Genomic DNA, 12,609 nt, shown 5'->3' on the forward strand with positions numbered 1-12,609 from the left:
AGGGAAGCTACAGAAGGAGAGAGCAGCCTGAAAGCCACCAAGAAGTGGGAGTAAATAGCTCTGGTAGAGCTGATTCATGGCAACCTCAGACAATGGATTTCTTACAAGCAGCTACCTCATACCAAGAATTTCAGCTTTCCTTACTAAGTCAGATTAGAAATTAAAATGCTAATAGAAAACTACTTAAAACAATTTCTATTGACAGGAATCACAGCTAACATGACTCAGTAAGGAGACTGAAACCCTTGATTTCAAAAATGTCTTTCCTATGCCATGATCTTCAGATAAAAGCAAAAAACAAAAAAATTAAGGGAATATGTCTTTCTATTAAACATTTCATTCCCTACCAATGCAGAGAATAAATATCAGTATCACACATACTGCAACAGAAAGGAAAACAGATAGCAAAAAATAGTTACTTTTGGGTTTGGGGTTTTCTGTGAGGTGGCTTTTTGATTAAAATTAAGAAATAAAAAAAAAATCCCCACCACCTGGTAAAAGCAGCACTATCAGAAGTTAGAAAAAAGAGATAAATAGCTCAATGGAAAATCCAGAACACAGCATGAAAGAAATTATTAAAACACACTAGCATCCTTTGACAATCTTCACCATCATTCTATCATTCTCCTTTAGCACAGATAACTGTGTTAGTAGGTATCCTAGCCTAAGTACTAAAAAGGGAACAGTCGTAAAACTGAAGGGGAAGCAGGAACAGCTTGGGGATTTGGGGTACACTACATATAGCATGATTACTTTCCCTTTCAATAAAACCTTTGCATTCTTCATTTTTGAGCTTTAGCACAATTGGATCACCAATTCATTTAGCAATCCTAATGGTGCAGAGTGTTTCAGCCTTCAAGTGCCCTTACTGGGCCTCAGAAACACCAGAGCAGGATGCATTTCATTTGGCACCAAAACTGGGACTATGGGAAATTTGGAAAATTTCAACTGTTCTTACTGAAGCTTGAATCTCATTACAGTTTCATTTTATAAAAGGGTGCAACATATGATATGCTTTAACATAAAAGCAAATGTTTCAAAGACTCTTAGGGTTTCAACAGATAAGAGTTTATCACATTCCTCTTTGAAAACCACTTTAATTATTTTAGCTTGGTTCTTATTTCAAACAAAAAATACCTCAATTGTTTCTGTGGGCCTTGTTAGCCTTTCCATAAAAGAAATGAGATTCAGTCTAACAGTTACACAACTATTCTCGCTTATTTTCCCCTGACTATTTTAACAAATATTCAAACTCCACTAAACCCCCAACCTGTTTTTTTTTCTTTATTTGTTTAATGAGAAAGGTCTTCCTCCAGCTGTTTTCCACTATCTGTTGAGGATGCTTGTGAGGCATTGTCAGACTCCAGTTTGGTTTTCCCATACAAGATGTTTTCTAGTATCATCATTTGAAAATTTTTTGCTAGCTGAAGGCAGATGAGAAGGATGTAAGTTCTTATATGTAAAGTCACCTTAAATGTGTTGCAAAGGGCCAGTTTTACATAGCTAAGAAACCAAATTCCATGAAACAAACATTGTGTAAGAACACTGTAGTTTCTTAATTGTGAGTTTACCTTCCTCTTATCTGTTCTCTAGATGACCACTTATTCCCTTGGAATGCTGTCTCGTAGCTATTAAAACACACAGTAAGTTTCACAGTTTTGTTTCCACTGACAATGCAAACCTGACTTTTTTTCAGCAGTCAGAATAACACATAAATAGCAACATTATTCTTGTATCAACTTTTTTTTTTACAGGCCTAAAATCATTCTTTTTCTATTTAGACTGCCACTGGAGGCTGCTCTAATAACCTTCACCTGCATACTGAATACTCTGCACAAATAGATAAGGAAAGAAATCTTTCCTGACTTTTCAGTGCCAAAGAGCCAAGAAAGTAGTTAGTCAAATAAATTTATTAACAAAATAATGGTTGATTAGTACTTACATTGTACTGCATATGATGCTAGGACAACAGCAGAATTAATGGGGCATGACAACCTGGAAAGGAGAGGAAATAATTTTATTTAAACATCGGCTGTATGTTTGTCTTATTGAAACTGTCTCACAATTAGTTCAGTATGTGAAGACTAATTTATCTTCAAAAGAGTATCTGATTTTTTCTTACTAAGTTTGATAGTTAAAGCACAGTACAAGATATTAAACAGCCCTTTAAGTGAATGGAAGGAACTAATCAGAAAAGGACAAGCTCAAGCTCTTGCTGGATGCTTAGTCAGGAAAGAAAAAGGAGAAAATATTTTTATGAGGCTCTGGACATTACTTTAATAGGTATATTCTGGTGTATTTAAAATGAGACACAAACATTAAAATACCCAAATGACAAGTACAAAGACAGCTCTGATCTTATGACCAAAACTGACTCTATAAAAGAAAAAAACCCAACACCGGTAGGCAACTGACATTTGGCAGCAAATACTAGGACCATGTTTTCCTTGTTACTTTTTTTAAATATACAAACACATAGAAATCACAGCCAAATAAACCACTGGGTATATGCCCACCATACAGGTAATATAACCCTGAAATGAGAAACAATAGCATGAACTGCCCGTTACTATTCCTGATTACTGCACTAGGTATTGGGTCCCCAGGTTTGGAATTCCATGCCTGGCACACCAAGCCTTGCATAAATATTTCTGTGGCTGATGTTGAGCCTGTTGACACACAGCATCTCCTACAGCTCATTTACAACAGACTTCTAAACCATTCTTAATAAGTGAGCTATGAGAAAATTTGTAACATTTCCTAGCAACATGATTTTCCTTTAAAGCAATGTTTCACAAGCCATATTTATGGGATAACTGGGATAATTTTACAGCAACAATACCCTCAAGTCAAAGGCTTTTTAATTTTATTTTAAAAAAGAATTATAGAGAAAGTGAAGATTTGTCTTATTACCTTCCCTCTGCAATATCAATCTTCAACTGCAGAAAGAATAAATGCCTAGAAAATATTTTTTTGGAAAAGAAACAAATGTGCATTTATTTTTAAATTGTATGATTTAAATAGCTACATATATTAGTTTTACTTAATTAAATTTCCCAGCAAGCTATACAAACAGATGAACAAATATTAGTGGCATTTACAAATATGCAATCATACACCCACTTACTCTCACAACATTTTTAAGGATCTTTGGCAGTTTCTACTGCAGCTCCAAAGCCACAGTAGTAATGTTGCAATTGACTCTACAAAAACCAAATCACCACTGAACTGGGCTCTTTTTCTCCCTGGAATACTCATTTGGAATGCAAATTAAAAAAAAAAAAAAAAAAAGGCAAAACACCCCAAATCTCAATCAAGGCTGACTGTGAGAGTCTATCTTGGAGCTACTCAGTGGAGGATGAGACATTTCTCTAGCAGCATATGCTGACAAAAAAGCTCTTAAAGAATTCCCCAAGAGCAGTTCAGTCTTCCTCTTATTAGAGGGTTTGACAATGTTAGTTTATAGTGATACTGAAGAGTGGGCATGTGAAGAACTTTAAAGAGCAGATCTTAAAATAATTTCAGTTTTAAACTGCAGAACAGCTTAAAAGTGCATAATTAACAAATACCAAAACAATCAAAAGCTAAATTTTCTACAAGAAATATAATTTCACATGTTGTACTACTTATATTCCCAAGTCACTGAAATTAATAAGCAATGAAAGTGCTACAGAAATGCCAGATTAATGGCCAGATTAACACGTGCCTTCAAATTCTAAACTCCAAATTACAGGCACTGAACAAAACAAGTATTCAATTAAAACCTTGTGACAAATTAATTGCAAATTGCTTACAATTCATGCACCTCACCACCCCAAAAACTCAAAGATAGGTTTAAAAATAAAACTTCAGAAGTCTATTGTAAACTGAAGCATTATACATATTTGCATGTTACAAGTAATGGGCAAACTAGAAAACAAGAACTGTTATCAGTTCTTCACCAAAAAAAATAAACCCCACCCTCCCACACCCTCAGCACTAAATCTACTACACATGTTCAAAACTGACTCAATGTTGATACAAAACTTCTAAGATAGATAGACCTAGGGCATGCAGACCCAAGAAAAAAAAATTCAAGACACAAATAAATGTACTTTTAACATCGACATCTTTGTACTAACTTACACTCCAGCTGTACCTCAGAGTTGTGAGCTGTGTATATCAGAAACTACTCATTTGAGCATGGCATCAAGCTCTCCATTCCAAATGCATTCAATACCAAGAGTAATAGAAAGTTACCCATGTAATAAAGCATAATTTGCCAAGCTGCAGACATGGGTAAGACACATTCTTAGTTCATGAAGGCAAATAGAAATTACCTGGTTTGTTCTTGCTGAAGTGTGTTAGGATCAGGTATAAAAAACCTTACACGAAAATGAAGCGTGCAGGGAAAACCTCCTGCAATATTTTAGAAGAGCAAATCAGTATTTCGTTTAAAACTACATGAAAAACCACATAGAAATCTCATGCATGAAACTCAAAGAAACTATGCAAAGTCTCTCCTGATGCCCAAACAGCAACTTTGAGAAGAAGATACTCTCAAATGCAGTAACACTTTAAATGAAAGTACTTTGCATATGCTACATAAAAGGCATTACTGACCTTCCTTTGCCTCCTAAGTATTAGAAGAGAGAAAAGCACTAAATATATTTAAGGTATCTCAGTTGGGATAATGCTCAGTTCTATCTAACATACAAACACATTAAATTACAGCAGTCCAACATGCTACTTTTGTATATGAATTGAAATAAAAATGCATGATCTGTAGCACAACGTAGAAATGAGAGTGCTGAAAAACATATCTCAAGTGTCACAGCCCAAACTGGGACAGTGCCACTCAGTGCCACTCCTAAGCTGCTCTCTGGCCAGGGTTATGCTGGCTGGCCTGTCCCTCTTGGCAGGCATTCTGTGTTACCCAAAGCTGCATAAAACAAGACATACTAGAACAACAGATGCACCTGGAAGTGTGTGGCATTGGTTTTTTTGGTTAGTTTTTTTTTAACAAGAATGCATAAATTTGGGGTTTCCTATTGTATGTGAGATAAGCAATTCTCAGAACCTATGCACAAAACTGGCTATTCCTCCCTCAATCAAAACTCCTCTTCCTTTGCTTCCCTCTCAGGAGGAATTCACTGGCACCACAATATGACTACTGCTTTCATGGCCATCTAAGCATGTCTAAAACTGCTCAGAAACCAGGTTTAGCTGCTATTATAGCATCAAAGTTAATGATCTAACAAGTCTTATTTCCTCTCAGGTAGGAGTAAGGAGAAGTAGAAGAATCTGTTGAAAAGACTGGAAGACACAAGACTTGCTCTTGAAGCAAAATCTACCATTTGGACAGTATGCATTTGTTCTAGCCATAAGAATGTAGAAAAACAGAACTGCAAAGTTACAATCAAGATAGTAAAAATAAGTCTTACCTTTTAACTGTTTTCTAATAGGTTTGCTTGGTTCAAGCCATCGCTGTGAAATGAAAAACTATTAGATGGATTAAAAATAGTTACAAATAAATACTGTTTATGTGCACGTGTGTGCATGAATATGTCTGCATAAATACATGTGTATATATTTACACACACATATACATGCACACACATTTATTATTTACTATACTTACAGGTGAATCTACAGAAGTCTCGTTTTGCTGTAAACCAAAATATTCCTTCTCTGTCACACCCAGCTGGTTATAGGTCATATCCAACAAAATCTGTCCAGTGTCTTGTTTCTGAAAATAAGAAAAGTTTATAAGTGGAATCTGCAACACTTACACATTTTAAGATACAATTAATTGAAGCTCATTTAGTTTTGGGTTTTTTCCTAATATAACTCAGGAATAAAATAGCTGCTAATTCATCAATTCAAAGGTTTTCAGCAGTAAGAACTTTACTCTGATAAAGGTTTGGGTTTCTTTCCAAAATACTTAAGGCACATCAAATTTCCTAAAATGAACAGATATTTATTCCAGCCCTTGATGTGAGTGCAGCAAATTAATTGCAAGCAGGTCACCTCTCCCTTGCCCACAGTGGGAGCCATGGCCTTGCCTGGAGTGGCAGCCTGCAGGGATGGCTTGCAGACACACGGGGCTGCTCTGGCCCCTGCTGTCACCACAAAGCAGCATGCTGTGCTTCCACATCAGCTAATAAAAGGCAAAGTAAGTATACCCCAGGATGGGGAAAAAAAAGGAGGGGATCCTGTGATCCAGCCATGAGATGCCATAAATCAGCCTGCACTCTCACCTGGCCCTCTGTGTCCACATGCTCAGCTGCCATTCAGCCACCCCATTTTGTGCCCAGATGTCCCCCGTGACAGGAATCACAGAAGAACTGGCACAACACAGTATCAAACAGGCAGCAGAGATCAGAAGTCTAAGGCTGGTATAATTTCCCCCAAACAAAAAAAAGAATCTCCATGCCATGGCATTGTGGAAAGCAGATTAACAAACTTCTGGCACAGAACATTATGAACCAATTCTACTTTAAAAAGCCATCAAACACTGAATCAAAAAAACAAACCCCCTCAACAAGACAGCAATCCTAAATATGCTAATAAGTAATACGTTTTAAGTCAAGATTTTTCCAAATGTCTCTCTGAAAAGCAGAAATAATCTGCACACATTAAAAACCCCAACCCAAACAAACAAAAACTCAGAGGAAAACTATTTGAAAACTGCAAAAGACAAGCAGTTTATTCTTGAACAAATTTCTTAAAAATTCAGCTCTGGTTTTATTACGCTCCAATTCCTTAAGAGAAAGTCTTGATTTTTTGAAAATAATCTTGAAACAAAGGACAAAGTATAAGCCACATTATTGTGGCTGGCCCCAGTCTTGCTCAGTATGTAAGTGTTCACTTATAAGCCAATTCAATTCTTTGCTTAAACGTTTTTTTTTATAATAGAGCAGCCCAGTAAGGCCTGTTCAGAAGACAGATTTTTATGATTTTTAATAGGGTACAACACTATTATGATTGAGTACTTTAAATCTCATCATATTTCATAGTCTTTCCTTATTTCATAGGGGCATTCTTCCTATTAAGGAGATGGGAAAAGAAAAACAAAATTTCAAGCAATGGACACCCAGTTGGCCCATCTTATTGTGGAGGATTATCCAACATTTTCTACTGCTAGAGCAGAAGTCCTAGGAGCTCATTTGTGACTTGAATGTTCAGCTTTACCATATCTGGCTGTTGGCTTCCCATGAAAAGCTGTGCCCATTTTTCTGGAGTAAAGTCACATGTGGAGAAAACAATGTAGGCAACACCCAGATGTTGAAACTACCTTTTCCTCTCCAGCTTACCTAACTTTCAGAGAAAACAGTTGAGATCTCACAATAAATGTGAGTCCCCACAGGCCTATAAAGGCTGTGTGACCACTGAGAGCAGCAGCTTTGCACCCTCCTTTTAACCCATCTGCACATTCCCACTCCCACACCCTCCTTTTAACCCAGCTGCACATTCCCACTCCCACCTTTCAAACAGGCTGCTGCCATAGTCAAACCACAGCATTGATCAAATCCCACTTTTTTCTGAAACAGCATAGGCCTAACATCCAGCTTAGAAACTGAACTGCCAGTCACAGGTAAGGACCATGCAAATGTGCATTCCTATTCACACAAAGCCATGGCACCATGCAGCTGTCAGGCAGATCTGTTCATCAGTGGCATTGCTTCCACCATGCAGACTGAGATTTATCCATCGGAAATTATCCATGTGTGTACACAAGAGGGCCCCATGGAAACAGCAGATTGCACCTTATGAAATAATGGGCATTTCCTGACATCTGTAAGCTCATGTCTAGCACTGACCATATTCATTTCCCCAGGGTTGGGTTTTCAGAAGCAGAAAGTTAAAACACTTTTAAGTGTCATCATGACACCTGCACAACTCAGAAGCCTAATTTAATTGGACACCTATGGTGTGAACTTTTGACAGCATCTAAATGAGCTCCTGAAGTTATATTATGACCAAAAGCAGTAATTACAGGGGATGGGATAGATATTTGGATGAAAGAAGGTGTTCAGGAATATCAGGTTTCATTATAAATGGAGCAGAAACAAGACCACAGAGGGTAGATTCTTCTGCTAATTTTTAGTTTGAATTTCAACACTTCCTATTCCTTTTGGTGTCCTTTCTTCACAACAGCATTATCTCCAAATTCCTTTTTCAATTTCCATGCTTCCAGTCTTTCATCTCAATTCAGATCCCTTCACCTTCTCTCTCCCCAGCCCCTCACAATTGCATTCCTGCCTCTCCCCCAGCATATATGAATTGCTTAACCTTCCCATTGTTTCCCTGTAAAGACAAGCAAGCTCCCTACTATGACATCTTCCTCAGCAGAGTTCTTTCTTTGCAATGTTCCCATGGGTCTCCCAACCCTAAACCCAGCTGTTCAGCCAGCACTAGTTTCATCCACCTACACATCTATTTACTTCTCTTCTTACTCTCGACATTTCCTAGAAAAAAAATTAATTCCAGCATTACTTTTATGTGGTTCTAGTTCTTGCCCTCTGGTACTAAATGCACAGTTTGTTGGGGTTTTTTTTGTTTTGTTTTGGTTTTTTTTCCCCAGGGCATAGACCAAGCATCCAGTCAAGAAATCTAAGCTAAATAAAAAATGTTATTTTAAATTGTTCAAGTCTTGTTAAAATTCTCAGTTATAAGGGGGTTTGTTGTTTTTCAAGGAAATGTTTATTTACTTAATTTTGGTATTGCTTTAAGAAACATTTGAATTATTTTTTGGTCTATATACCTAAAAATGGCCACACAACTCATGCTGCACAATCTTCAACTTACTTTGTAAATTAGCAGATTTGAGACCTAGGTGTAAAGTGAGGCAGGTTAAGCACGTCACATCAGAGCTTCTGAATTTTGACATCCATTTCAATACAATTCATAGCCACAGCATATTCAAATATTGCAATGTGTCAAGTGCTTTACAACACATCCTATTTTCACTCCCCTGTGCCATAGAAGGGCAAAACCAACATGAACATTGCTCAGCTATACTGGGCATTAGAATCAAGTTCTCCTTAACCCTATAATCCATTAGAGCAAATATTTAAGGCATTTCTAATTAAGCTCCTGTTTTTCTATAGTGTAATTTAAAAAATTATGTGTCTTCCTCACTAGCCTGTGCTGCTGCAATGACACAAATTCTTGAGAATGTCAAAGTTTTTACTGAAAAGAAACATTTTCAAGAAGTTTGTGTGTTTCCACCTGAAAAGAACTATTTATTTCACCTTTATGAAATCTACCAATCCTTATTCTGAAGTATTAAAAGCTTTGCATCAACCACCTCATAACCACAACTATTCACCTCCATTTAAATCTGTCTTCAAATCAATTACAGCTTATGTTGGATAGGCCAAAAATTAATACTTCAAGCGCTCATAATTAACACCTGTTACATTCTACTCATGCCACAACAAGTTCCTACAACATTTAGGGAATTTAAGTTAGTCAAATTCAATTTCTAGTAAGTTAAACAACTGTGAAGAGAAAAATGCCCTCCATTACTTTTTAATGTCAAATACTGCCTAGAACCTGAAGTGATCAAGACTCACTGCCCTAAGAACAGCATAAACTTAAGTGGAAATTGTTAGAACCTTGGACTAAAGAGGTAAATCTGCATGCAAAGTTCTTCAGGTTGTTAACTTTTACAAGGGAAGTGGTACAAAGTGATCATTTTGGAGGACAGTGCAATGTAAAGCATATCTCCCTGTCCTCTGCAGAAGCTTTGCCCCCACTCTCTGGTAATGGTAACCTCCCAGTTAAGCACCACCTAAGCTTTTGCAAATTCAGTCTGACTTCAGACACAATGCTCAGTGCCCACCACGTGCTGTTTGAGGTCATCCTTTCCTAATTTAGCCTGTAACACTCCTTTGCAACCAGACAGCCTATGTCCTTCGGTCCTAAAAGGTGCACGAGCCTGAACACAGTGCTACCACTTCCTTTTCATTTCTGCAGTAATTTAACACACAGCCAATTTGCTCTTCTGCTATCTCTGTCCTTGTCTCTTCCTGGAATTTATTTACCAACCTGATGCCCTTATTCAACCATGGAAGATTTTGTTCATCTAGAATAAACAGAACTGGCTTTTTTTTCCTAAGGTACAGTTTTCTGCAGAGCAGCCTAGTTTTACTTTCTATGCCTGCCTGATTGGAACTTCCCTCTTTTGTCTGCAAGTGGCCAGGATCCACATGTGACATTCCCAGGAGGGTTGCCTCAATGCCAAGACTAACGCTGCTAATACTTCCTTGACACTGGGTGAAGATTCTTGCCTGGTGCATGAAAGCACTCACCTTTTCAGAACAGTAATACATGAGCAGCTCAGTCTGCAAACTGCCACTGCTCTCTATTGTTTGCAACTGAAAACTGAGCTTAAAAAAACATTACCTCATCTCATAAAAGCTATTAGTTTACACTACTGATTCTCCTCACTGCAATTACTCCTTGTTCAAGATAACCTGCTACCTCATATTCCTGTATCTTTTTGTTGTTAATAAGGCCTCAAACTTAATATTTTTGATTTTTGGAAAAAGTTTCAAGAGCAACACATTAATGAAATCTGACAGTCAAGAACTCCCTTTAATGCCCTTGCATCATTTAATATCTCCTTCTCATCAAGATCTACAGCCACCTCCTCAGCCAACTCCTGGCCCACCCTGTAATGTTTCTAGATTCCATATACTTTAGCACAGTATTTTCCTACATAAAGGTCATACAAAATATTTGTCCAAGGACAGCGCTTTAACCCACTGCATTTCCTCTACCTCACAAAAATGATTTAAAACAAACATATATATGAGGTTAGTCATTCCATTCTAACTTTAGGAAAATTTCCCCGCCACTAATTCTTTCCTTCAGCATTTATTATTAAGTCTTGCCCCACAAATGGCTAAGACTAACAAGCCTGCTGTAGGGCAGATCACTTTCTCACTGTCCTCAGAGGCATCATCAAATTTCATACTGTCTTACTGCTTTCCAGTCAAGTATACTGACCTGACTCAATACAAAACTAAATATTTGCTGCCAGCCTGAAACTTCATACAGCAGTTCTTTCAACATGCAGGGACACAGAGTAGCATTAAACCATCCTGTATTATCAAACAAGTAGGAAAACTTGGTGACATACAAAAAAATTCTGCAAGACTGCATTTTTCTATGAATGGTTTAAAATTATAAAACTCACACCCACAGTTAAAAAGAACCTCTAAGACTTGTACCTCAGTTGATTATTTTAAACATACCATGAGTAATTGTGTGTGTTCATTTTAACCATCATATTCCTTCTCAAATACCGGAACAAGAAACTTAACTAAGGTGCAAGGAAAAGAAAAACATTCCTTACAATTCAAGCTTCAATTCTTGCAACTTTTTGAATTATTACAGCTTCATAATTTTATTTCTAGAAGGAAACACTATTACTAAAAGACAACTAGTCTAAAAGCAAAAATCCCAGGTATTAAACAAAAACATAGAAAATGCAATTCAGAAGTGATCTGCCACTCTCAGTTTTATACCTTCTCAAAAGTCAGTTTACTTGAGAGATGCTTCCCAAGTGGTCATTCCTGGTAAATGAGTCAAAGTAGAGCAAAACCAGAAAATACCTGCATGTTTATATCAAAAGTTACAGATAAATTTACATTATTGCACAATGGAATATACATAATATAATAAATACCTATTAAACACACTCATACATGGTATATGAGCAAATTCTCTATATATCAGAATGACAGCTAACATTATCTCCAGGTGAAAAGCCTATGCATTATAGTCTTAGAACACGACAGAGGTAACAATAGGGACAGAGGTGAGTTAACCTTACCATAAAACTGAAACACCCAAAATTTACTAGGGGGCTTCAAGAAAGCCTGGATATAATTAAAGTCAAGTGCAACATTCAGCACTAAATGCAGTCAAGTCTTTGCCTCAAATGTGGTTTTGAAATAACATTTCCAATTCTCAGCTTCCATGCACCTTCAGTTTTTTGCCTGGACTTTGGACATGTTCCATGTAAGTACTGGAACACATAACAGTGGAACAAGAAAGGCCATGTCAGCCTTGCATAGTTAACATACTCTGTGGACGGTAAGCAATGCAGTGGAATGTGTCTGTCTGTTCTCCTATGTGAACTTTCTTGATAAGGATGACCTACAACCAGCACATACTACAGGTTATACTGATGAACTCTTTGTGATACCATGAATCCAAATTTCAGATTCACTGCAACTGTGGTATAACTCTTTTATATAAAAACATTGAACAAAATAGCTCATCACTTCACTACTCTGCCAAAGTAACAAGTCCAGGAGAAAAGCAGTGCTGCTCTCTTGCCATTAAATCTTTGTTTACAGCTAGTCAGAATACCAATATTCTTTGGGATAAATGATTAATAAGAACAACTTTTAAGAAAGGAAATTATGCAGCTATCTTCAGGTTTCTCAATAGATAGAAAGTTGCTCTGGTTACATCCATATGCAAAATCTACCTTCTTTTTTCCTTTGTCCAGGTTTACAGTACTTGGTTTTTATTCCCCTCCTACAGACAGAACCACTGGGAAAACAAAGTAACATCTGAAATATCATTCAGCAGAATGATTAAGAAGAA

The 12,609-nt window shown here is 37.0% G+C and overlaps 1 protein-coding gene across 4 annotated transcripts in view; it reads right to left on the reverse strand.

Annotated features, from left to right (window-relative positions):
* The window catches only part of PTPN3 (protein tyrosine phosphatase non-receptor type 3), a 158,928-nt gene that overhangs the window by 73,918 nt on the left and 72,401 nt on the right, over nucleotides 1-12,609 (reverse strand). For 3 of the 4 annotated variants that reach the window (XM_058824036.1, XM_058824115.1, XM_058824274.1), the window contains exons 3-7: nucleotides 5,621-5,728; nucleotides 5,424-5,481; nucleotides 4,320-4,398; nucleotides 2,914-2,958; nucleotides 1,943-1,995 (exon numbers count right to left, since the gene is read on the reverse strand). In XM_058824036.1, the coding sequence (XP_058680019.1) occupies nucleotides 1,943-1,995; nucleotides 2,914-2,958; nucleotides 4,320-4,398; nucleotides 5,424-5,481; nucleotides 5,621-5,728 (343 nt within the window). The remainder of the gene's footprint in view (nucleotides 1-1,942; nucleotides 1,996-2,913; nucleotides 2,959-4,319; nucleotides 4,399-5,423; nucleotides 5,482-5,620; nucleotides 5,729-12,609) is intronic. The other variant, XM_058824192.1, reaches the window with a different exon arrangement.

The sequence above is a fragment of the Ammospiza caudacuta genome, chromosome 1 (genome assembly GCF_027887145.1).
Source record: "Ammospiza caudacuta isolate bAmmCau1 chromosome 1, bAmmCau1.pri, whole genome shotgun sequence".
Taxonomy (NCBI): Eukaryota; Metazoa; Chordata; class Aves; order Passeriformes; family Passerellidae; genus Ammospiza; species Ammospiza caudacuta.